The sequence below is a fragment of the Rattus norvegicus genome, chromosome 2 (assembly GCF_021556685.1).
Source record: "Rattus norvegicus strain SHRSP/BbbUtx chromosome 2, alternate assembly SHRSP_T2T, whole genome shotgun sequence".
In the NCBI taxonomy this organism is placed as follows: Eukaryota; Metazoa; Chordata; class Mammalia; order Rodentia; family Muridae; genus Rattus; species Rattus norvegicus.
The window spans coordinates 229264391-229292181 of NC_141535.1; the positions used below are offsets into that span (position 1 = coordinate 229264391).

The window sequence follows — 27791 nt, forward strand, 5'->3', positions numbered from 1 at the left end:
CAGAGCCTCTCCACTGGACAGGAGCCCTTGCTGCCAAGCCTCGGGAACCGAGGTCCAAACCCAGAGCCCAAGTGACAGGAAGGAACTCACAGGTTGTCCTCCAACACCCACAGGCTTACAGTGGCTTATATGCCCATGTTCACACATATAGAGGTCTAATTTTAAACAGTGTTTTAAAGGAGGTACAGCTGGAGAGATGGCTCAGTGATGAAGAGCATTGGCTACTCCTCCAGAAGTCCCAGGTTTGATTCCCAGCACCCAACTCACGACTGCAACTCCAGTTCTAGAGAACCCGCCACCCTCACACAGATACGCGCAGGTAAAACACCAGTGCACATGAGATAAAAGTAAAGAAAAAAGAGAGACTGAGCGCTCCGACCTCCATACTCTACCTGTACACAGCTTAAAGAAGAGTACAGAGAGAGAGAAAGACCCTAAGGTACTAAGGAGCCTGCAGTAAAGAGCCGTGAAAAGAACAGAAGAGGCATAAAGAAGGCTCATCCGTCCCCAGCCTCCCAATCCCTGTCCTGTTTTCCCTATGAGAAAAATGAAGTGAAGAGTCTAAAGGCAGGTCATTGGTGAGCGCTGAACACTGGTGCACCTGGCCCACCGCAATGCAGCAGCAGTGCGAGCCATGCTGGGCTGACCTGCATCGACGGCTTGCATCAGGCATTCATATGTAGTCTGAACGAGTTTCCGTGCTCCTTCATCCACATCTCCAACGAAAAAGGTCTCGTTTAGATCCCCGTGATAGCCGTTCCGATAGAGAGTGATGTCCACTGGGGAGGAGAAGGCAGAGAGAGCCCATGTTCATTTGTATTCTCAGCAAGCAGAACATCTTCATGTGACCTCGGGACAATTCCATCTGCATTCTCTAAGTCACCAGTGAGTGTGGCTGCCTAAGAGAAAACCCTCAGTGGAGATTCAACTCAAGAAACTAACTGTAGAGAAGAGGAATATGGCCACGCAGTGCAAAGCAGATGAGGGCCTTATGCTAGCAATGAGGTCCATGTGGCAGAAGGACATTACATAGAAGACAGCAGTTCAGAGTAATAACCCAGTTAGTGACACTGAACTGATGATTAAACAGAAAACATTTCCACTTATCTTCAGCTCACTCTTCCTCCACCTGGAACACAAGAATAAGGTTCACGTTGTTCTAGTTTATCTTTAAAGCCCCATTTGTCTTTCACCCACCTGTAAGTACCATCCATCTTCACCCTAGGCTTAAAGAAACCACTGCATTACATGGTCTCACTACAATAAACTCCGTATCTATCTAGAGAACACACTAAATAAGTATCCTTACATCACAGATTTCAGGCACCATGTGACCCTGCAGAGTAGACAAGTCATTCCTCACTAAAGCCATAATCTGTATACATAACACAGAAAGAATGAGGTTAGCCAGGTGTGGTGGTACACGTCTTTAATCCCATACAGGGGAGGCAGAGTCAGAAGGATTTGAATTCAAGGCTAGTGAAGCTATACAGTGAGACCCTGTTGCAAATAAGAAAGAGAAAAAGAGAAAGTAAGTAAGTTTATATGAAAATCAAGGCTGAACTCAAAACCTATGAAATGTTTATGAACAAGGAACCTAACTCAGTAATAACAACTATAACAAGGCAGTATCATATTTAATCCACTCAGTCTGTATGGCCTCTAACATTTAGTTTTGCTTCTTTGGATCCTAAAAACACTAGGTTCATTGAGAGTAGAAATGCTGTGGATGGGCTCCATGGAGAACGTGCTTTCTGAGAAAGGATGAGGACCTGAGCTCCTGCCCCAGCATCCATGTAAATCAAGTCAGGTGTGCAGCACATGCCTGGGACCCAGCCCCAGCGGAACAGCAGCCAGGGGGATCCTGGAAATGCACTAGACAGCAAGCTACTTAAAATAGTAAGGTCCAGGTTGAGAGTGCCCTCAGACAACTTTGTGGAGAGTAGAGGGAAACACCCGAAGGTCATCTCTATGTGCACATTAAGTATGCACAGGTGAACACAGACAAGAGCACACTTGTCATCAGGGCCGCTCTAACGCCAGCACAGCCTCTCGCTTGCTGAGCTCCAGCCGAAGGAGAAGGGGGTAAGTAAGGAGGTGCCCATACCATGGCTCGTACAAAGCAGACTGCCCAAAAATCCACTGGTGGTAAAGTACCCAGGAAATAACTGGCCATAAAAGCCGCTCGCAAGAGTGCGCCCTCTACTGGAGGGGTGAAGATACCTCTTCGTTACAGGCCCGGTACTGTGGCACTCTGAAATCAGACGCTATCAGAAGTCCACTGAACTTCTGATTCCCAAGCTCCCCTTTCAGCGTCTGGTGCGAGAAATTGCTCAGGACCTCAAAACAGACCTGCGCCCCAGAGTGCAGGGATTGGTGCTTTGCAGGAGGCAAGCGAGGCCTATCTGATTGGCCTTTTTGAAGAGACCAATCTGTGTGCTATCCATGCCAAACGTGAAACAATTATGCCAAAAGATATCCAGCAAGCACGCCGCATACGGGGAGAACATGCTTAAGAGTCCACTATGAGGGGAAACATTTCATTCTCAGAAAAATTTTCCCTCTTCTTCCTGTTATCAATAGTTCTAGATGTTATATATTTTTTCCATGAGGTCAAAGGTACCTAAGTCTATGATATTGAGTGGAAACACAGGGGACAGAATCAGGAATTGACAGTTTCTCCACGTTCATTTGTGTGTGAATTTTTAATATAAATGCAAGATGTAAAGCATTAATGCAAGCAAAATGCTTCAGTGAACACATTTCAACAGTTCAACTTTATAACAATTATAAATAAACCTGTTAAAATTTTCTGGACAATGCCAGCATTTGGATTTTTTAAATAAGTAAGTGTCTTATTAAGGACAACTAAATGGTGTTTGTAGCCTTTTTATCATACAGTAGATTCACTGTACTCTACAAACAGAGCTGTCTTACATGCAAATACATGCTTTTAATATTGTCTGTCTTCTGTGCTGTTCCTGTAAGTTTGCTATTAAAATACATTAAACTATAAAAAGACCACTCATGCATGCAAGCTTTACATTATAAGCATTTCAACATATAAGCTAAATTATATACATATATAATTATACATTATATGCACACAACTATGTCTAAGGAAGCCTACCATTTTTAATTTTTTTTAATTGTTTGGGAACATCATACATGAATATAATGTGCTTTGAGTAAACTCGTGCTCTATTCCTTCCTCTCTCCCATTCCCTACTCAGTGCTAGTTACACAGAGCCCTCCTAGTACTGCAGCCTATGCCTGGGGAGGCCCATCTCCTGCAGCATGAGTAACATCTCCAGCACCACATTCCTCACTCAGAAGCCATCGATGCTGCTCAGCTCAGGGGGGAACTTCCTTTCCTGAGTCTCCTCCGCCCCTCTTGCTGCAATTCTGGCTGACTTGATCCTATAAAGGTCTGTGTATACGGTCACAAGGGCTATGAATTCATGTCCCTGTCATATCCAGTCAAAGCTGTTTCACTGCAGATGTCTACAGCCTCTGACTCTTGGGAGTTTTCTGTCCCCTCTTCTGACATGATCCCTGAGCCTGGGCAGGGGTAGGTAAAGGATGAAGGTGTTATACAGATAGCCCATTTAAAGCTAAGCACTCCAATCTCATATATGTCTCTGCATGATGGCTAGTTCTGAGTCTCTGTATTAATCACCATGTACTACAAAGAGAAGCTTCCCTGATGAGAGCTGAGAGATGTACTAATCTGTGGGTGTAAAGGTAGGAACCTACCTAGGTATCACTTGTTACTGTCCACTCAGCAGAAGGGTATGTTCTCCCTGTGGCCTCTGACTTGGGCAGTCATGGCTCTTTGACCCAGTAACACTATCTATCACGCATTTGTTTCTTAAATCAAGTCAAAGTGGCTGGTTACTCCCACAACCTTTGTGCTACTACTGCACCAAAGCACATCCGGGCCAAGACATAGTGTAGCTCGAGGGCCTCACTGCTGAGTGGGACTGCTGATTGCTTTTCTCTGGGGAGAGTCCTACCCTGACACTCAATCCCAGAGGGAAACGCTACTGTGGCTCCTCCACACGGGCGGTGCTTCCAGAGCAGCAGTGTGCAGGAGTCCAGGGCCACTGCATTCCACAAGGCCCTTCTGTGGGAGCTTTCCTCTGCACCTAAGGTCTTTATAAACTGAACGAAGAGTCTCCCCAACATCTCTCCTGAAAACCTACCCTGACCTCTGCATAATCATTAGTAAACGCTGGTAAAAGAACAAAGTATGTAATAGGCTCAAACACTACTCCTGCATTGACAACTTCTGCCTACTCACCAATCACATGTAAAATAGGCTACGAAGAAATACAGGCTGTAGAGAATGCACACTACATATATGCTGAAGGCAACACAACAAATACAATCCTTAGAAATAGATCTCCTTCTGGGTGGCAGTGTTGGATATATTTAATTCCAGCACTCTGTATGGTAGGAGCAGGCAGATCTTTATGACAGACAGACAGACAGAGATACTAGGTACGTAGATAAATAAACAGAATAAGTAAATGAAAAAGTAAATAAATACAATAAATAAGAAAGAAAGAGGAAGGGAGGGAGGGAGGGGAGGGGAAGGGGAGGGGAGGGGAGGGGAGGGGAGGGGAGGGAAGGGAAGGGAAGGGAAGGGAAGGGAAGGGAAGGGAAGGGAAGGGAAGGGAAGGGAAGGGAAATAAAAGTTCCTTCAATTTTGAGCAACACTTGAGTTTTAAATAGGGAAAATTCAAGTCAAGAAAACAGAAACCACTTAACAGACTCCTGAAATTTTAGAGGTTTTTTTCTTTTTTTGCTCACAATGACAAATGTCACATTTCTTACCATTAACAATATCACCTTCTTGCAAAGGCCGCCTGTCTGGAATCCCATGGCAGATGACTTCATTCACTGAGGTACAGCAAGACTTTGGGAAGTTATAGTAATTCAAGGGGGAAGGATAGCAGTTTCTTGCAATGCATGCCTATAGTAAATGAAAATACAGAGAAAATAATTTGGAATGTACAAAAGAAAAAACTACATATGCAATAAAATCTAAAGAATTTTGTGACAGATCTACTATAAAGAACTGATATTATATTTTACTTGAGAATATTGATAGGTCTACATGTATATGTATGTGTGTGCATGTGTATGTGTATGAATTGTACAAACACATAAACAAACACACACACACACACACACACACACACACACACACACACACGTGTTACGGCCCTCAAGCTTTCTTTAGATCTTATAGGCCGAGAAACTGGAACTATCTACACATCTGATGACACCATGCCTGGCTGGCAGAAAGTATCTGTTCAGTGCCTGGTAGGCTGTATGCAAACCAGTTTAGTGGTCTGCATGCTAAAGAGAAACTGACATAATAAAAATATATATGAAGATTCTATTCTGACTTAACTACTGCTTGTGAAACATATTTTTAGGAAAAATAACACATTAACATGCACTTTCAACAACAGCCTCTTATATTAAGGCCACTAATCCACACAAACAGAAACGAGTATGTGTATGATTAAGAAACGGTTAAGTACCCCTGCAACATTTGACATCACTACATTCCATGGACTTAGAAAACAATTCTGTCTGAATCTTTCTGCAGCAGCCATCGGTGCGCTGCTGTAAATACTGTGTCCTGCTACTGTGTGGTTTTCAGTCTAGTAACTTTCTAACGGCTGCACAAAATACTAATTGTGGAGTAGTCCATAACTTTACTAGCAATTCTACTTCTAGAAATCTTTAAGTAGCCAGTCTACTTAAAGTTCTACCTTACAGTCTACCTGAAGCTCCCTCAGGTAGAAAATACTCTCACCGCAACAACTGCATCCCTCCGGTGCCTCCCTGATGTGGGAGCACTTCTGCAGTTATCGTGTCACAGATTCCGTCCTCTGTAAGTCACATGACCTTGAATAATTATAAAATGGAGGTGACAGCAGCACCTACTTCCCGAGGATGCTGGCGACATCAAATGACTAAATGTGAAGGTACCTGACCCACACGGGAGGTGATCAAAGGCCTACTCATGATATATCATCGTGTACAATACCCCATATCAAAAGTTGCCTCAGGCCAGCATAACAACTGACTTGGGAGATAGGGACTTGGGAGCAGCCTGACAGCCTGAGTTCCAGCCTCAGGACCACAGGACAGGGCAGAACTAACTTTCTTGAGTTTTTTTCTGACCCACTCCCACCCACACAAACCAAACCATAAATAAATATAATAAATTCTAAACTGTTAAAAAACAAAAACTCCAGCAGCATTTTTAATTTTTAAACTACTTTTAGAAGCTCAAGAGAGACATGTGGTCAAATCCCTTCAGGAAAGTTGTCCCCATTTACATTTGCTTCAACGTAGAAATGCCAAGGGATGTCTGCTTCCTCCTTACCCTTACTTCACACATAATGGATGGCTAGAGACACTGTCAGAACCCAGCGTCCATGTTTACACTGCTTCACCTGTCAATGAACTTAGACATAGGACGGATGCACTAGCCCACATCTTAAAGACGCTAACAAGCAATCTTTATTTTAAAACAAAAAGATATATCCATGTCATATATACTACAAATATTTCTGATCTATTCTTGTCTTGTTAGTGAAGATTTTTTTAAAGATAATCTGCTGGTCTGAATAAGCCTCGTATGTCACATACTTGGATGCTGAGTCACCAGTTAGAATTCTGGAGGATGATCTGTGTCATTAGGGGTGGCTCTCTCCCTCCCCTCCCCTAGATTCTCTCCCCCTTTCTGTCTGTCTGCCTGTCTGTCTCTCTCTCTCTCCCTCCCCTCCCCTAATACTACCCCCCTCTCTTCCTCTTCCCCCCCTCCCCCTACCCTCACCATGGTAATGGACTAACCTTCTACAAATGTAAGCAAGGCCAGATTAAATGCTTCTCTGTAAGAGCTGCTGTGGCCATGATGTCTCTTCACAGCAAGAGAAACTGACTCAGACAGGACCCCTCTATGTGATCTGCATATTTCCTTTCTCTGTGTGTGCAAAAGGAATGTTGGTTTCTAGCCCAGTTCCTGCAGCTTATTCTGCACTTCAGAATACCTGGCATAGGAGTACGGTTTGTTGGAAACACTGGTTAATCAATTCTACAGAAGCTGAATTAAAAGGTCGAGGTTTCGGAATAAGGTATCTTAAGCACCCTCGGAGACCTCAGCATCTCAGACCCCGCCTTGCCTAAGTCCTCTGTGGAGGACTGGACACCTCAACTCCTGGCTGGCTATCAAAATCTGTAGATACGCCAGTCCTTTGTCCAGTAGTGTTTGCACAGAAGCCACACACATCTTCCCATGTACTTTAAGCCACCACTGTGATCTCTTACTATTACACTAAGTACTCCCTATTAGCTAACAGTAGCGAGGAATAAAGGACACAAACATGTCCATACAAATGTAAACGTTACTTTTCCCACTTGCAGGTGTCAGAATGTACTTACCAATATAAAAGCTGTGGAATGCTACTCATATTTAAAACAATGCAAAAGTAAGCTTTTAAACTAGTTTAAAAGTTATTCTGCGCATTATAAAATGAAGTTTATAAAAATCTAATAATTTGAAGCTTCTGAAGTAAGAAAGTAAAGTTCTTACTAAGTGTACAGCGTGGTCAATTTCTTCAGTAGTTACACCTGCTTTAATCATCCCAGCAGCAATGTCCAAAACTTCTCTGGCAAGCTGAAAAGGAAAACTAAATACACTCAAGATGAAATAAAAGAACCTATACACTGTACTGCCTTTGTCCTGTGAAAACATCAGTCAGATGAAGTCATCTGAAGTCATTTTGTGTGCAATAATAATTGTCAGAAATATATAAATGTAAAAACAAATTTACATAAAAGCTGAGATAAACAGACTTACTATAAGTAAACTAATGAAGATGTATATCTTAAATCAGGTAAACAATTAACTGATGAAGGTCTAATCTGACATTTCTAAAATGGGGAGCATCAAGGGAAACAGTGATTTCCTCAAAAAAAATCATAGCAAGTGAAAAAATATAAAACTCTCCAAGTAATTAGCATTAAATCACTTTTCAAATACTGCTGCACAAAAGCCATAAATGAACATCTAAGGCTTTTCTTCTTTAGAAAAATATATGCATGTGATTCCAGCTAACTAGTCCACCCATCCCTCCATACTCCAAGTATCTCACAAGACTTTAGTATAACCCTGTGGGTAGGAGCCTTGGACTCTGTCCTGTGCTAGAATATTTGTAAATTCAGAATGACAAGTAGCATAAAAATTCTACTTAAAAAATAATGCTGCAAAAAAGAAAAACAAAAAAGCCAGGTGTGGTGTGCACACCTTTGATCCCAGCACTCAGGAGGCAGAGGCAGGCAGAGCTCTGAGTTCAAGACCAGCCTGGTCTACAGGGTGAGTGCCAAGATAGCCAGGGCTACAGAGAGAGACCCTTCAAAATATAAGCAAATAAAATAGTGATGATGATGATGGTGATGATGATGGTGGTGATGGTGATGATGATGATGGTGGTGATGGTGATGATGATGGTGGTGATGGTGATGATGATGATGGTGGTGATGGTGATGATGATGATGGTGGTGATGGTGATGATGATGGTGGAAGTGGTGGTGATGATGATAGTGATGCAAGCTCGATGGAGGAGTAAAGTCATGCTCATCTCCCAACCTTTTCAGTTCAGTAAATGTTCATGCAAACAATACGAAGTTAATAAAAAATGTGACTACAGATGACTTGCTGTTAGCTTATTTTAAATAGATTATTTAAATATAAAAAGATGCTTTGAAAGTAAGTGAAGGGCTGGAGAGATGGTTCAGCGGCTAAGAGCACTGACTGTTCTTCCCGAAGTCCTGAGTTCAATTCCCAGCAACCACATGGTGGCTCACAACCATCTATGATGAGGTCTGATGCCCTCTTCTGGTGTGTCTGAAGACAGCTACAACGTACTTATATATAATAAATAAATAAATAAATCTTTAAAAAAAAAAAAAAGAAAGAAAGAAAGTGAAAGGGATGGGTTGTAAGCATTTACAAGGTAAACAAATCACAGACTCCCCGTCTGTGCTCTTAACCCTGCTGTACCCAGGAAGAAAGAACAAGTCTTACCCTGCACACAAGTCGCATCCCTTCTATATCTTCAGATGAGAGTAATTTAATCTGAGAAGTCCCTTTAAGAGCTTGCTCGGATTCAGACATTCCTGGAATGGAGACCACAGCACACATGAGTACAAACGGCAGCACATAAGTCGCAGAAGGTGGCCGCAGCTGACTCTCCTACGTACACTTAGTTCACATGGGCGGGGGCAGGGGGAGGGTAGTTTATTTTCTTAGTATTTTCAACACAAAAAAGTTAATAAAAGAAATTATAAAGGTATAGAAAGTATCAGATTCTATTACATAGCCCCAGGTAAATACTGCTGTGAAATATCTGATTTCTGTTCTTATGCACATAGATCATGTCATAAAACCCATTTCTCACTTGAGTTATAATTAAAAGTTTGGAAAATACTGCCCAAATAATCATTAATGAATTTATTAGTCTAATTCAAGTTTTACAGAGACTTAAAAGAAATAGTCAACATAGCAATTACTTCAAAATCCTGGGGGTAGAGAGGGATGTAACAAATCAATCGTGTTTGCCATTCTCTAAAATTAAAGCTCCCCAAACAAATTTTTCTGTAATTTTTTTTTATGTGTATAGCACATGTGTGTGCTGCCGTGGAGGACAGAGAGAACTGGACCACCTGAAACAGGAGTTATGGGGAGCTGGGTCCTTTCATATGGCCTAGCCCTCCAGCCCCCAATCCACATCAGTATACAGGGTTATTAATTCAATATTAGAAAATAAGTGACTATCCAGAATGATAATCCTCACAACGTGGGCATCAACCACCTTAAAATATAAATGTCAGACAGGAATGAACACTAGAGAACACTGGCACAGTGTGATTCTGGCAATACTAGAAAGAAAGAAAAACATAAAACTTAAAGGAAAAGATAAAAGCTTTATCAATTTCAGATATTACATAGCCCAAGAAGAAAAGAAGCATCTGGTATATGGATGAAAATAAGCATTTATCAAGTTAGCAGTTAAAATGTCAAAATCAGTAACTTTACTGACTGTTCTTCCAGAGGTCCTGAGTTCAACTCCCAGCAACCACATGGTGGCTCACAACCATCTGTAATGGAATCCGATGCCCTCTTCTGGTGTATGTGAAGACAGCTACAGTGTAACTCATATACATAGAATAAAATAAATTTTTAGCTCAGTGGTAGAGCCCAAGCGCAAGGCCCTGGGTTCAGTCCTCAGCTCCGGAAAAAAAAAAAAAAAATCAGTAACTTTACCAGAATACAAACAAGCTAAAAACTAGTAAACACTAAAGTACCCAGAACAAATAAAAAAGTAAGAGTTTCAAAAAGGAACTCTGGAAACTCCACTTTAATCCAAAAAAGATTAATAAAACAGAAAACATACCCTATTCTTAAACAGAACACTTAAATATTATCAAGACATCGATGCTTCCAAAATTAATCTGTATTACTAATTAATTAAAAATGCCAATGAGATATTTTTTTTTTTTTGGTTCTTTTTTTTTCGGAGCTGGGGACCGAACCCAGGGCCTTGCGCTTCCTAGGTAAGCGCTCTACCACTGAGCTAAATCCCCAGCCCCGAGATATTTTTGATATCAAGACAAGCTTATTATAAACAGTACAGTAAAAGAAACATACGATACCCAGGAAAATTCTGAAAAAAAGCAAAGGTGACAGCAGCAAGGCGTGCACATATGAAAACATTCCTAATGGCCAACTTTGGCCATGGCACATGATTGGTCAAACAGATTAATCAAACGTCAACCACAGACATGTAAGAATTAAATATAATGGGGTTGGGGATTTAGCTCAGTGGTAGAGCGCTTGCCTAGGAAGCGCAAGGCCCTGGGTTCGGTCCCCAGCTCCGAAAAAAAGAACCAAAAAAAAAAAAAAAAAAGAATTAAATATAATAATACAAGATACATTTATCTTGCTAACATACACAAGCACTGAGAGTATGTCATTATATAATGACAAAATAGAAGTGTTCAGCTGAGAACTGAAAGAATATTTTAGGAATTTGGGGGTGGGGAATCAGTAGTCTATGAGTAGACATTCAAAAGGATGGAAAATACAACCTCTAACACATGAAAAGATGGTAAGCCTTAGAATTTAAAGATGCAAGCTACAAAATATAGGTACAACGATTCAACTCTCAGATTTATAAAGACAAGACTAACATGACAGAAAACAACATGGTGAGAGTGGGAGAGAAGCCAGTTCTCCCGCTTGCTTTTCTCAATTGGACCATCCTCACACAGGGTCACAGTGGTCCTCACTGAATCATTCCAATTTTAGCATATGCTCCATCAGAGAAGCATGCTCGGGTTTTTAATGAGGGCAATAACTGGCAAAATGTTCTGAAATTTCTAATACCTCAAAATAAAAATATATACATTCTTGGGTTGGGGATTTAGCTCAGTGGTAGAGCGCTTGCCTAGCAACCGCAAGGCCCTGGGTTCGGTCCCCAGCTCCAAAAAAAGAAAAAAATAAAAGAAAAAAAATATACATTCTTTAATTCAAACAATTACTTTAGATAATTAACCTAAAAAAAAAAAAACTCTTTCTTACATATGGACAAAGATGAAAACACAAAAATAGAAACTACAATCAAATTCACAGAAGCAAAACCCTGCAAATAATCTAATCCAACCATTCATTATTAAGGAACCTAGTTGATAATTATGATACACCCACACGATGAAATTAAAATTATAGAACCAAAGAACTTACATGAACTCATATGGAATATGTCCAAGATAATAGATTAACATTAAAAGAAAACTAAAATGCAGAAGGTATATGTGGTGTGTTCACTCCGCACGCATATAAACAGCACTGGATCTAATGTATGCCCATAATATCTGAGGAATGTTCTTAAAGCAGCTGCCTCTAGGGAGCAAGGCTTCTCTTCAATGCAAAACACTTCTCTATTTGCTATATACATTTTTAAAATATAAGTTATTACTATACTCAAAAGAATAACAAAGTTACAAAAGTCCACATTATTCTATCATTCTTACTGTCTTTTCCTTATTTTATCTATAATGAATTTAACTAAATTTTGAAAAATTTACATATAGAAAAATAACACTATGGCTCCGTGAGTTTAAAGAGCAATGCAGCTAACTAAGTTTATATGCAGGCACACTAGCTGCACTCAGTGACAGACATGTAATCCCACACTCGGGAGGCTGAAACAAAAGGACCGTACACGTGAGGCCAGCCTGGGCAAGGTAGGAAAATCATGTCTCCAGACCAAAATTTTGTAATGTTTTAAATTTTAAAATAAATAAATCATGTAAAACTGCTGGCATTCAACCATTCCTCCTTTCTGACATGCAAAACCAGTTAGCACCTAGTCCAACCTAAATACTGTACACATCCAAAGGTCAGAGACTAAGTCCACTGACCTGTGTGGCAAATTACCCATCTTCTCTGCATGTCTCACTAATATTATCTATAAAACAGAGAACACAACAGAACCTACCTCAGAAATGTTCAAAGTATTAAATGGAGCAACACGTGCAAATAACTTGGCACAGTGCCTGACACACAGTTAAGCAAAAATAAACATGGGTTACTATTACGGAATCACCGTCACATCACGCTCATCACAGCTACTGTTAGCACCACCATTACTAGTCCTCCTTTCACTGCTACAGCCCACGGTTTTTAGGCATTTGCTCAGGCCTCCAAAATCTACTTAATTTGCCTTAATTTAGATAAGAGCAAAAAGAGAACACAAACCTTTCCTCCCATCCTGCAGCTCATTTAACACAAAATACAGTATTTTTCTGAATGTATTCCTTAGTAGCCACATAACCACTGTTTTCAGAATTGGATATATTCCTAATGAGGGGAGAAAACTTTATCTTATATTTTTGGTTGTGAGCCTAGCCTTTAACAGCTGAGCCATCTCTCCAGCCCGAGAAAACTTTACCTTAAAAGCTCCAATGTGGCTTTAAAAAAGAAACTATGTTTACTCTATATCCAGCACTGGAAACTCTGTACAAGAAGAGCTTACCTAAGGGATGGTCAGCATAGTCCGGCCTCTGAATGTAACTGGGCACTGGCCGTGTTGGCATCTAAAAGCAAGAGTGAAATAAGTTCGACACCAGTTAACTAATAAGGAAGATAAATCTGGGAAGACAGTTAAAGAACTCAAGTCAAAGCTTTTAATAAAGTTAGTTCTGGCTGACATGTTAATGTCATAGCATTCGTGTCTTGCTCACTGGGATTAAGTTTATCTTCAAGCCTCAGTGACACATATATGCGATGGCTCAGTGTTTAAGAGTCAGCTCTTCAGGAGGACAGAAGTTCAATTCCCAGCATGCTCATCAGGTGGCTTACAATCACCTGTAACCCCAACTCCATGGAGACCCAATACCTCTGCTCTGGTCTCTCCTGATACAGAACTCCTGTGCTCATACCCACACAGAGATATAAACACATAATAATTTAAGTAATAGAAGCAGTAAATCTTTAAAAAGAAATTAGAAATCACCAGCAGGGACCCTGTTGCTCCAAACTGGCAAACTGATAGATAATAGCATTAAAGTGGCATCTCAGAGTAAAGTAAACCCTCTTAGAGGGAGAATACAGAATTCTTCCAAATTTTATATTGAAGACACATTTGTCTTTTTAAAGGTACCAATCAAATATATAAGGATAGCAAATTTCAAAACTCCAGAAAACCCCAGAGGATGTGGCTGCACATGCCTTTAGTCCCAGTACTAGGGTGTCAGTGGCAGGTGAGTTTGAGGCCAGCCTGGTCTACACAAAGTGAATTCTAGGACTGCCAGTGCTATATGGAGAGACCTTGTCTCCAAACATCAAACCACTCGTCCTAAGAAGAAACTAATTTTGTACTGAAGTGGAAGCTTCATCTACTGTCTAGTTTTCATAGTTCTGGAAAATAACGACAGTCTTAGCTAGCTATGAACCCTTCCAGCTATAGTAATGAGCAGGCTCACTCCATGTACCCAATTCAAAAATGGCACGAATGCTTTGGGAGTAAAGACTCTATTTATCAGGGCTACAGAGATGACTCATTGGTTAAGAGCACTGGCTGCTCTTCCAGAGGTCCTGGGTTCAATTCCCAACAATTCCCACATGGTAGCTCACAACCATCTGTAAAGGGATCTGATGCCCTCTTCTGGTGTGCAAGTGTACATGTAGGTAGAACTCTATACATAATAAATGAATAAATCTTTTTTAAAAAAAGACTCAATTTATCACTGGATTTAAGGTTTTCCCCAACAAGTCAGAGGTTGTGTGTATCTGCAGCGAGGCAGCATTTACTGTGCACCAGAGGCTGCTGCACACAAGGACTGACAACAGCTGTGATTGCATGCAAACAACTCCTGCAAGATCAAACCAGCAGAAACTGCAGTAGGGCTGAAGGAGGGGCTCATGAAGTCCCACCCCTGGCAGAGGAGCTCTAGGCAGCAGATGCCTGCTAGAAATGAGTCCCTGACGGGCACTGCTCTGGTGGGCAGCCCTACCCATGCGTACTAAGACAGAATTAAGTGGAGTCAGTCACTGTTTTAAAAGTCCATGATGTTAGGAAGGAAACGTAGTAGAGAAACAATGGAAGAGTTAGAAGAGAATCTGAACAGAACACATTGTGTTTATGAATGAAATTCTCAAACAGTTAAAATAACTTTGAGTTCTACAGGGATAGGAGTAGTACCTAAGCCACTGTAATTAGGTTACAATGGGTCATATTAAAGAATTGTAGAAATGCAGTACCATACACCATTCTCCTATGGAATTAATGAAGTTTTCGTCTTTACATCTAAAACCTTTCCACTTCTTCCACAGCTGCCAATTGTCACTCTTAGCTCCTAAATAATACGACCTGAAAGCTAGAATGGACATTCCTTTCTGAAGACAGCCCTGCTCACAATTCACCACTGGAATAAAATTACAAGCAGCAATTTCAGAAGACTGAAAATTGCTTTAAACACAATGTTTCATTCTAATTACTTTACATACTCACCAGTGGATAATGTGGTCTGAGTTTACCAGTGTACCGATAGCCTGCCCACGGGTCAGTGTTCACATCACCTTCTAGAGTCCAGGAACATACTTCTCGCTTTGCCTTTTCATCTTCTGGAAGAGAGATAGACAGACGTAAACAGAAGAAGAGAAAGGATGCTTCAGACAGTGGCTTACTTTAATTTTCATTTAGTGGAACAAAAACCCAGCAAGCATCCGATCTAACCTAACAAAGCTTTCGAACACTCTCAGATCTCAGGGAAGAAGCACCACCTAGACACATACTGTACAGTCTCAAACAAAACAGCTTTCAACGGTGAGTGAGAGTGTGTGTGTGTGTGTGTGTGTGTGTGTGTGTGTGTGTGTGTGTGTGTGTGTGTGTTGATATTATACTCTATAATATCAACTCATACAAAGTTAATTTTAGGAATCAAATAGGAACAATACCTTCCCATCTGAAATCAGACTTAACAGCTGAATTCTATTCTCTTATTATTGAAAATCGGTGATCTTTAAATCACCTCAAAGCAGACTTACATAAAAAACCATTTCCAATTTAACCATTCACTGGCTTTTAAATGAAGGTTTTTAATCAATATAAAACTATTTCTGGGGCTGGAGAGATGGCTCAGTGGTTAAGAGCACTGACTGCTCTTAATTCCCAGCAACCACATGATGGCTCACACCCATCTCTAATAGGATCCGATGGCCTCTTCTGGTCTGTCAAAAGACAGTGACAGTGTACTCACATACATGGAATAAATAAATAAATCTTAAAAAAAAAAAATAAAAAATAAACTATTTCTGACCGCAAGACAAAAAGAGACTCCATTCACTGTCACTAGATTCAAGTACTACTGAAAATTCTTCAAAATGACAATTGATGCTTGCTTTAGGTAAGATTAGCATGAGATGGTTTGTCTGAAACAGGAGCCTCTGGGAATATGTTCTGGAAATATTTTAAAAAATCTAGATTAGAACAATTGGGATTCAGGCTTTTGCTGAGCCTATATAAATCTGTATAAATCTGTAATTCCAGCATTGGGAGCCCAAGGCAGGAGGATCATGAAGTTCAAGTCATAGCAGGTGCTACATCTCTAGATTCCAAGGCTGTTGAGGTGGCTCAGGGTACAAAGGAGCATTTGCCTGCCAAGCCTACATCTGGTCTCCAATACCCCACACGGTAGACAAAGAAAACCATATCCCCCCCCAAATGACTTCCTTCCTTACATGTTGCATGTAAGGATAAATGCAAAAAAACAAAAAAACAAAACAAACAAACAACAACAACAAAAAAAAAAAAAACCGCTTAGCCACACTCCCAGGGAGGAGGAAAAAGGAAGGCAGGGAAACCTTTCACATCCAAACCTCCATGATGATCTGCACTCCTGCCCTTCTACAAGTCTATTTTCAAAGAACTGAAAGCAGACCACAAACAAACAACACAGAGCCATCCAGACAAACAACACAAAGCCATCCAGACAGACAACACAAAGCCATCCAGACAGACAACACAAAGCCATCCAGACAGACAACACAAAGCCACCCAGACAAACAAGAGCTGAAACACAGGGTTCTTTTCTAATCTCTGTACAGAGCTCACTTGAAATTTACACCTGAAAATTTAAGTAAGCTTTCATTTCAGGATCCATGTCATCTGTCCCAAATGCTAGACAAGCACTAATATCCTGAGATGAACTGAGGCTGCTAGCAAAACTTTGTAAACTGCTTTGCTTTGAAAGCAAAGGATGCTGCACTATTTCTCAAAAACCACAATGCCACAGGTCCATAAGATACAGGCAGTGTGCCAAGAGCATCAGACTTCATTCAGTGTTAGGCCCAAAATACATGACCTCCAAGCCATATACATCCATTCAAGGAAACAAGCCAAAAGCAGTTTATCTTTCCCTTTTTGCTTTGGTGAACTTCCGCTTACAGTAGGTCCCACTAACAGACTAAATTCCCTCCCTAAACACAGATACTGCTTTATACCATCATGAAAAATATATCTTTTCAGACTTTTATTTCCTTTTCCTTCAAAGTTGTTTTGCCTACCCACAGATAACGCAATCTAATAAGCTTTATTAGACCAACTAACACCCAGAAACAGGCAGATGAGCACAAAGCACCAACACCATTAAGACAGAGTTCACACCAACCTCCACACACCACCTGGGCAAGCCATCCCATCAGATGGTACTGCTTTATGCATAGCAAGTCCTTGTCAATTTCCAGGTCACCGTGGCAGGCTGTCTCAGGTCAGCCACACTAATGACTAAACTTACAGGATGAGGAGCTAGCTGACACAGAAAGGCTATCATGAATAAACATCTCGTCAGTGAGGCTGACAATAGCTAAGACACAGTTGATAGTTTCATTGGGGGTCATATAAGATACCTCCCAAAATGAGCAGGGTATGGACGGTGACACATGCCTGGTAGAAACAGGGAGGCCAGGAATTTAAGACCACTATCAGTTACAGGGCAACAGAGATTTGGCCAAGTAAAATCAACAAGTACCACATCCTCAGCCTATAATACGCAAACATCTCTAGCAAAGACAAGAGGGTGTCATAAGATTAGGGCACTATCAGGCACTGGCCTAGCTAGATCCACCTATCTTAGCAAAGATCTCGTGTTTTCATATTAAACTACAAAACAAGAGTAAGCAGATATAATTCACATATTTTATTACATAATACCAAAAAATAGTAATTCCAGATGTCAGGATCATGCTTTCAGAACTCTCAAACAATACTTTCTGAACTAAAAGAAGTCCTGACACTAAGACAAAAGCCCCACTCACGGCAAAGGACTCAAGGATAAGCAATGTTACTTACTTGCTTTCTTATGTAGTAACTTGTGAGTCGCCCAGCTTCCTTTAAAGCATTCCTAAAAGAGCAAACAAGGACATCAGTGTCAGGCCTTCCTTTAAGGACTGTTACACAGAAGAAATAGTACTGGTCAGGCAGTAGTACAGCTCTTCAATCCCACACTTCCGGAGGCAGGGGCATGCCGTTGAGTTCTACACCAACTAAGACTACACATTGAGACTACACTTCAAAAATAAACAAACAAACACAGAGGCTAAAACACAAAGGTTTGCAACATAAATATTTAGAGAAAGCTTAATAACTGACATCAACTCATAGTATCAATTCAGTTCAGTGGCAGAGCATTTGCATGGAGTATATAGTGCCTTTGATACCTGAGTATTCCTACCCCGCCCCACCCCTGCATACTGTGTGAACACTTACCCCTAACTACTGGTATTACTGTTTGGGGAGGTTGTAGGACCTTTAAGGAGGAGCCCTGTGAGAAGAAGTAGGTCACTGGGGGCTAACCTTGAGATCTGATGCCTGGTCCCACTTCCTGACTGCAGACACAATGTGACCAGCCCACCTCATGTCTGGCCCATCAGTTATTACTATATATTGCTATAATGGACAATATCCCTTCTTAAACTGTAAGGCAAAAACAACCATCCCACCTCTACAATTCTTCTGTCAGGAAGTTTAAAAAAACAGGTCTTAACTCTGGGTACATCTGGAAACCAGCTCTCTCAAGTGCTCAAGTCTATAGGTGTTCTCTAGTCTGAAGCCTTTGTGGTATCTATTATTGCTAGAACAGACTCATCATTAACATAATCTCACCCTCCCATATCCCTCCCTTCTCAAAGCACTATGTACTTCTTTATAACTTAAACTATGGAATTAGTTATGGAATGTTCATCTTACTACTTGTTTCATGCATTGTAAGATGGTGAGGAACCGTCTTATATTTACTGCTGAATGCCTAACCCAGTACTTTACCTCAGCATGAGTCGGTGCCACTCCCCAAAGATGGTATACTTGCAACATTTATTGCTTGCACACACACACACACACACACACACACACACACACACACACACACACACACAGGCACACCACACTCCCCTTCCCTCTGATTGCATATCTATGGTCTTTGGAAAGCCTGCAATGTAAAAAATCACACATCACCAACATTTTTTAAATAATTTTTAACATTATTTTGTAGGGGACAGGAGAACCTCAGGAGCTCAAATTGTAAGGCAGTTGTCACCACCCATTGTGGGAGCTAGAAACGAGGTCCTCTGCAGGAGCTGCAAATGTCCTTTATACTGCGCCATTTATCAAGCTTCCCCAAAAACATGTTTTTTTTACAGCTCTCTATTTGGTTTATTTTCATATCAACATTATCCCATTTATCATTTGTCTTATTTTCATTTCTGGTTGGTCAATTCCTTCTGACCATCCTCTTCTGTGAAATGGTACAGGACATTTGTGGATGTGAGAGAAGCAAACAGACAGCACCTGCTCCATGCAAGCCGAGAGACAGAGGCAGTAGCGTCACTGACCAGGGAGAGCCGTGGGGGTGATGACCAGCTCACTGACACGCACATCTAGTATGAACTAGTAATCTACAGACTAAACAGTTAGGATTCTGTCCTTGCTATTTTGAAAGAACTAGTTGTAAGAATTTGTCCAGAATATAAGTTGGACATGTGCCTGTAATCCCAGCATAAAAAAGCTGAGAGGACCCAGCTTGAACTATATAATGAGAATTTGTCTCAAAAAAAAAAAAAAAAAAAAGTACCCAAATGTCCTAGCCAATACTGTCAAATATTTTTATTTCTTTAGATCTGTTTTCGATACATGAGGCTGGAGCCCAAGCAACTGGGCAGCAGGTAAGAACACTTGTTGAGGTTGTGGAGGACCCTAGTTCAGTTCCCAGCACCCACCTGGGCACTCAACCATCCTTAACTCCAGTTCCAGCGGTTCTGATGACCACTCCTGACTCCCAAGAATACCAGCACCCCTGCTGTACACATACAGACATGCAGACCCAACACGCTCACACATGGTAAGTAATAAACAAGGCGATCAGCATCTTAAAGTTATATAGCAAACACTGGTTGGTATATAACTGGTTACATGTTCTTGTTAACCCTCTTCCCAACTCTAAGGATCCACCATCCACCCAGAAGGACACAGGGAAGACTTTGACCCCACAGCTCACTGCAATGCCATCTCCTCTCACTTAGCTACAGTCACTGACTTTCTAAGTTCTGAAGGCCACAAACAGTAGCACACTATGTCCTTCTCGGCTGATGTATGTAGCTTAGGGCAAGACAAGGAACAGAACAGAAGCTACGTAACAGCAGTCAAGAGAGTCAAACTTTAGCTGGCCCAGAGGGTGTGCCTTCAGTCCCAGCACCTGCGTAGTCCCAGCCTGCTCTACACACTGAGTTCCAGGACAGCCAGGGCTGCCCAGAGAAATCCTGCTTTTAAAAAAAAAAAAAAAAAAAAAGGAAAAAAAAAAAAGAGAGAAGAGAAGGAAGAGAAGGAAACGCTAGTCCCGTCACAGTCAGCAGACACCTTGTCTAGCATACCATCCATCCTTTAGAAGGGTGATGCAAGGGTAGAACCCCACTTTCCACATCAGGCCCACTGCTTTAATCTTCGCTTAATGAACTGAGCACACATTGACACAAGGAACTTCAGAAAACACAACAAAGAATACACCTCAGCTCCCACCTCAAAAAACCAAACAGCACCCTTGCCCGTGAAGAGAACTGCTGTTAACTTAGTAGAAAACACAAAACCTTCAGAAAGCTCAATTTTAAGGATAATGGGTCTTATTCCATTGAAGGAAGAAAATTTCTTAAAATGAAACAACTCAGATAAAAACGATTTTATTTTTTTATTAAAATTATTTATATAGTTTACTTTTCTGGTCAGTCCCTTACCTATCAAAACCATATGACAGGAATTCTTAGTGCTCCTGTTTCCAAAGATAATGAAAACCAGAAGTTACATACATGGCCTCACCCGGCAGAGGAGCTCCTGCTCTCCCTCTCACACAGTTACTCATTCATTCAAATGTGCTGACCACTCACTGCCTACAAAGTACAGAAACGGGGAAGGAGCATTCGGCTAGAAGGACAGCTCACCAGCCAGGGTAACTGCAGGTCACTAGCATGGCGTACTAGTGTTCCAGGATTAGGGAACTGAAGAATGAGAGGAAGGGGGAAAACTGAAGAGAGCATGCCCAATGGCGAGGGAAAGCCTTAGGCTTTACATTTAATTACATGGATAACAGGAATACTAGTAATATACACACAGACTCCAGTACAGGCTACACTCATTCTACCATTCTGAGTCAATCTTAGATGTCCTATTCTTTACAACAGAATGCCACCTATGCCTGGTGAACAGGAAGCTGGTAAGCATTTAAATTTCTTCATTTATAACTATGCTGCTCTCCCCCTTCTCTTTCCTCCCTCCAACCCTCCCCATAAACCACCTTGCTCTTAATTCCACTGTCTCTATTACTTTGTAATTGTGTGTGTGTGTGTGCATGTGCTTGTGTGTGTTCGTGTCTAAACATAAATATCACTGTCTCAGTCCATACAATGATCCTTATGTGTATGTGACTTCTGAGCTGACCTCTTGGGACTGGATAATCAATTTGGGAGCTGTCGTCAGTACACATCAATCCATGCATGCCACCCAGTTGTTTTTAAGATTTCATTTCTATATTATGTGTAAGGGGACTCCGCCTTCAAGTATGCCTGTGTACCAGGTTGCCTGGTGCCAGAGAAGGTTGTGAGAACCATGTGGTACTGAGAACTGAACTTAGGTCCTCTGGAAAAGCTGCCAGTGCTCTTAACCACTGAGCCATCTCTTCAGCCCAGCCATTGTTTGTTTGTTTGTTTTCTTCCTTTTTTTGAGATAAGAGTTTCATCATGTTTGAAGGGCTGGCCTTAAAACTCACTATGTAAACCAGGTTGGCCTAGTAGAGCTTTATCAGCTTCTGCCTCCGAGGCACTGGGATTAAAGAAATATGCCACCACACCCAGCACCTCCCAACTTACACTGTATAAACTGGATATATTGATACATTGATCTGTTCAGATGGCACCCAACCTTCATAACCAATTTTTGTTTTATATCCACGTTCCACACAGAACTCAGTAAGTTAAACTGGAAAATGTCAACACCACAAGAGGCCCTGAGCTGGGTTGATAGCTCCAAGGTTATTTTCAGATCAAGCAATATGTCTCTCTCTGCCATGTTCAACGCCTGGAAAGTGATGGCAGCCAAGGTCAAGGATCATATGCTCTCTAAAAGCAAGACCCGCACAACAGTGACGCTCTCTTGCAATGGTTTATCCACAACTGCTGAGGCTTTCAGTCATAGGTTTTACCTTACATTTATTTTTTTCATCTACTTTATATTAGAAAATAGTTGTTTTGCTATTTTCATATAACTATTCTCTCACCACCCTCCTACCCAACCCCCACCCACCCCACCTCAGAGATAGGGTTTCTCAATGGAGCCCTGGCTGTCCTGGAACTTGCTTGTAGAGCAGGCTGGCCTAGAACTCAAGAGATCTGCCTGCCTGCCTCCCAAGTGCTGGGATTAAAGGCATATGTCACTACAGCTGATGACATAATTAGTCTTATTTAACTTTATCTAGATACCAGCATTAAATTGTACTGGAATCCTTTAAAAAAACAAAACGTCATAAATTACAGGGCTACAGTGTCTTCCTTAATTTTATTGTCAGCACAATCTTATAGAATACAGAAGGGAAAGTATCCTCATTCTGTCTGTAAAGAGTAGCACTGGAATTTGGGAAATTAATTTCACTTACTCAAGATCTCAGAAGAGTTAGCATGCCAAAGCCTTTAGACTATTGATTAACTCTCATCTCCCAGGAACCTGTCAGTTTATTGTCAACGTATTTATACGCTTGTCCTCAACAAACTGTAACTAAGAGCATAATAACTATCTACGGCTGCCTTGCCATTATTCTGAGTCTTGAAACACAACGCAACACAAATACCGTTCAATAAACACACACTTCTGTCAGGGCCCCACTCACTGCTGGGTTTGCTCACTTGCACAAAAACTTCCACCTCGGAGCCTTAAAGCACAACCCTTGAGGGAACTGTCCTTTCTACTCCGTAGGAACTTCAGTAATAGAAGAAGTGACTCATCCCTTTACCTTACCAGTTCTCAAATTAATAATCTAAGATGCCAACGGAAAAGAATGAATTACACAGACCCCCCCCCCACGCCTACACTCAAAGTTGCTTAAATGTCAAAGCATGGTAGTAAAACACAAAAGAAGTGAGGCTGAAACTAGCTCTTCCTCTACGGAGGAGACTGCGGCCACCCCGAGGCCCCGGCAGGTCGCTTCCGTCTCCGACAGGGATTGCACAGGCACGGGAGAGAAGCCCCGGGAGCGCGGCCCGCGGCGTCCAGACCCGACCCCGGCTCGGGCGGAGGTCGTGGGCTACCGGTTCCCGCGCGTCCCTACCTGCGCACACACCTGGCCGCCCTCGGGGCCGCGGATGCGTGGCCCGAACCCGCCGCAGGTCAGCTTCCGCCCCCGCGAGCCCCGGCGGCCGGCTCCCGAGGCCCGGGCCGCTCCGAGGCCCAAGCGGGAGGCGACAAGGCCCAGAGGCGGAGGACCGGAGGGGCGCGGGGTGGGCGGCTACCTGCGAGCAGAAGTACGAGCCCTGGATGCCCAGCTTGATGCAGGTGGGACACTGGAGCTTGGCCTCGCTGCTGCAGCCGTCCGTCTCGCACACCCGTGTCTCCACCGCCGCCATGCTGCCTGGCTGCCGGAGGAGGGAGGAACCGCCAAAGGGAGGGGAGAGAGAGAGAGAGAGCGACCCAGCCGGGGGAGGAACTCAGATTGTAGGCCTAAGCGCCGGACCCGGAGGAGTAGGACCCACCCCTACGCAGCGCGCCCCGCCTACTCCGCGCACGCGCGCCCAGCGCCCCGCCCCTAAGCGCGCGCTCACCTGCTGTCCCGCCCCTCCCGTCCAGCCGACCCCCGACAGTCCCGCCCTCTCCGCGCACGCGTAGTGGTGCCCCGCCCGCAGCCTCCCGCAACCTCCCGCAGCCTCTGCCTTCCCCGCACAAAGCCTTGCAGCGGTGGCGATGCCACGTAGGGTCCACGGAGACCCCACACCCCACTTCTGTCCACTGGGCGCCTCGGGAGTGACGACGGGACTCCGACGGTGAAATTCTTGAGCCTTCAGTGTTTCCTTGACTTGCAAGTGGTTGGGAAGGGCGTGGGTTCCTCTGGTTGGTTCACCTGGCGCTTCTTGGAAAGTATTTCCTTTTTCTGAGTTCCGCTTCTCTCTGTCAGTGCCTGCCTCAAAAAGAAAAAAATACTCTCATTCTTAAAAAATCATCAATGGGCCGAGATGGGACTGAAGTCCGCCCTTCCTCGTGCCTTTCTTTCCACACCCGGCCATTGAAATCAGTAATGTAGTAACTGCCAGATTGTTCAATACTAGTGATATATATATATGTATATGTATATATATATGTATACATATATATATATATATATATATATATATTATAATCTGATTTTATAGTTTGAGAGAATTCTACCAATCAAGAGCTGAGGGGGTTACCCAGGCAGTGCTGGCACATGCCTTAAACCTAGCACTGAGGAAACAGGCAGACAGATCTGAGTTGGAGGCCAGCCTGGTCTACAGAACAAGTTCCTGGATAGCCAGGGTTACCAGGAGAAACCCTGTCTCAAGAACCAAACCAAAAGAGAAATGAAAAGAAATGGGAGAGTAAAAGGCTTTTAGAGTTTATCAGATACAAACATCAATACACAAAATCAGTAGACAACAGAACTACCGTTTTCTATCTTGCGTTTGTGGCTAGAAGAATGCCGTGAATTTTGATGTTGTTGTTGTTATTGTTGTTTTCTAATCTTTCCCACCTTAATAAACCAGAAAAGCTCTTATTTTCTTTAGTAACTTTTGCTGTATAGCCACTGTAAAAACATCTAATAAAAATGTATACATTGAGGAAATTAGTGACTACATATGTGTATATGTTTGAATATGACATGTAACTGAACAAATCCCAGCTTCCTAAACTGTGGCTCTCGACTTCTAAATGTGGAGTCACAGAGTATTTGGGAATAGTAAAGTTTTTGAAAGCCTAACAACCAAAAGTTATTTCAAAATTAAACGCAAACTGCTTGGAGATTTTGGCAGCACTCAGCTTGTGCGTTGTGGCCTCTGCAGCCTTGATTCTGAACCCACTGCACGTACACTCTGCATCGAGGGTGCTGCCGCATAGGCAGCAACAAACACTGCCTGGACGAGACTGCTGGAGACCAGTGTGTGCTGTGAATCGCCGTACTTTCACCATATTTGCTCTTAAGCATCGTGGTTTCATTACAGAAGACGAAGATGGCTAGTATTCTCCTGCCGTCATTCTTCATTGTGCATCAAATAGGTTATCTTTGGATTGAGCTGCCTCAATAGCAGCAATCCTGTGGTGGCTAAAACTCTGCATAGAGCATCGAATCTTTGTTTCCATGCATTGCTGCTTGAGTCGCTGGCTTTAATTTCATTTTTAAAAATGGTTCAGTGGATTTTGGTTTGGAGTAGACAGAATTCCCAACAATTTTTAAAACAGACCAAAATAGACTTCTGCTATTTTGTACCATGAGAAGCTGCATTCTCAGCATTGACGACTATAAATCAAGATACTAATCAACTATGAAAAACTAAAGATACTTTATGACCAGATATTCAGCCAAGATCTCCTCCTCCTCTTCTCCTCTTCCTCTTCCTCTTCTTCTTCCTCTTCCTCCTCCTCCTCTTCCTCTTCTTCCTCCTTCTCTTCTCTTCCTCTTCTTCCCCCTCACCCTCTTCTCCTCTTCCTCTCCTCTTCCTCTCCTCTTCCTCTTCTCTTCTTTCTCCTCTTCCCCTTTTCCTCCTCTTCTCCTCTTCCTTCTTCCTCCCTCTCTCTCTCTCTCTCTCTCTCTCTCTCTCTCTCTCTCTCTTTCTCTCTCTCTCTCTTCCATTGTTGTTGTTGTTCCTTGGTTTTTCTAGATAGGGTTTCTCTGTGTAGTCCTGGTCTGGCTGTCCTAGAACTTGCTCTATAGACCAGGTGAGCCTCTAACACAGAGATCCACCTCTGCCTCCTGAGTGCTGGCTGTAAAAGCAAGAGCCACCACCCCCAGCTCAAGATTTCTTTATGGAGAATAAACAAGCACACATGTCTCAATAGAGCAAATTTGCTTTTATCTTTAATAAAAAGCATCATGTTAAATTATTCTAGGGGCTGGAGAGATGGCTCAGCATTTAAGAGAGCTCACTGCTCTTGCAGAGGACTGGAATTCAATTCTCAGCACCCTTGTGAGGTAGCCCATGGGGATCCTACTCCTCTTCTGCCTCCCGTGATGATCTGTATATACACATATACTCACAAAAGTACACATAATTAAAATATATTTTAAATATTCTTTAAAAAATATCCTACACACACACACGCACACACACAGAAAAAAATAGTGTGTGTATATTGTGTTGACCTACACTGTGGCAGGCATTTGGAGGTCAGAGGACAAGTTGGAGAGTCTTTCTCTTTTTACCCTGTGAGTCCCAGGGATGGAATACACACAGCATCCGAGTGACTGGGCATTGAGTGCCTTTTCTAGCAGAGCCATCTCACTGGGCCCAAAGAATCAAAATAAATGTTTTGGAATTCACTACCAGTGAATGTCTGGTTTGTATACCGTTGTATATACCTCTATACTTAAGGTCGGGTAGATAGGGTCACAACTGGGAAAGGCTCAAGTCCTGGTATGTATAAAATATATTGAGAAGACTGGCAAGATGGCTCAGTGGGAAAACTGCTGGCCCTTCAAACATGACAACCTCACTTGAAGTCCCAGAACATATGTAAAGGTGGAAGGGGAGAAGTAACTGCACAAAGTTGTCCTCTGATTCCCAACATGCATCCTGTCCGAGCCAGTGTTCAATAGCTGTGAAGATACACCATGACCAAGGCAACTTTTATAAGAGAAAGCACTTCATTGGGGCTGGCTTACAGCTTCAGAGGTTTAGCCCATTGTCATCATGGCGGGAAGCATGGCAGCATGCAGGCAGACGTGATGCTGGAAGAGCTGAGTTCTGTACTATGATTGGAAAGCAGCCAAGAAGAAACTTCCATTACTGGGTGAACCTTGAGCATAGGAGACCTCAAAGCCCGCCTACACAGTGATGTACTTCCTCCAACAAGGCCACACCCACTCCAACAAGGCCACACCCACTCCAACAAGGCCACACCCACTCCAACAAGGCCACACCCACTCCAACAAGGCCACACCTCCAATAGTGCCACTCCCTATGGACCAAGCCTTCAAACACCTAGATCTATTGTGGCCAAATCTTCTTCAAACCACCACACATCCCATAGTGCAAATGCACACATATACCGCCCTAATAAATAAATTTATAAAATATATTTTTAACCAGACCATATAATGCAGTGTATTTGCTTGCTTTCTTTACTATATTGTAAACTTACTTTTATTGTTACTAATACACTTTTGTCTCATACTTTAGTAACTGCATGTGTTCTAGTATATGAATAATTTACTAAACCAAATACACTAATAATAGAAATATAGGCTATTTTTAATTGTTATTTACTATAAAGGTATCAATAAATAGCCTAGAACTTTGTGTTCCTCCTCTATCCCTTGCTGGATCAAAGAGCTTTTACAGCTCACCATATCTTCTCATTACGTAATTCCCTACAAAACACTGAGAAGGAAAGAGAATAACTTTATAATGGAGATACACGTTGTCTAAGTGAACCGTACAGGAA

At 42.3% G+C, this 27791-nt stretch overlaps 1 protein-coding gene across 1 annotated transcript in view; it reads right to left on the bottom strand.

Moving 5' to 3' along the window:
- Metap1 (methionyl aminopeptidase 1) overlaps window positions 1-23828 on the bottom strand; it is a 33090-nt gene extending 9262 nt beyond the window's left edge. The window contains 8 exon segments of the mRNA NM_001106476.1: window positions 648-779; window positions 4840-4978; window positions 7619-7702; window positions 9113-9204; window positions 13125-13185; window positions 15102-15214; window positions 17940-17991; window positions 23630-23828. Of these exon segments, the coding sequence (NP_001099946.1) occupies window positions 648-779; window positions 4840-4978; window positions 7619-7702; window positions 9113-9204; window positions 13125-13185; window positions 15102-15214; window positions 17940-17991; window positions 23630-23743 (787 nt within the window). The 5' untranslated portion in view covers window positions 23744-23828.
- Between the last annotated feature and the right edge of the window lie 3963 nt (window positions 23829-27791).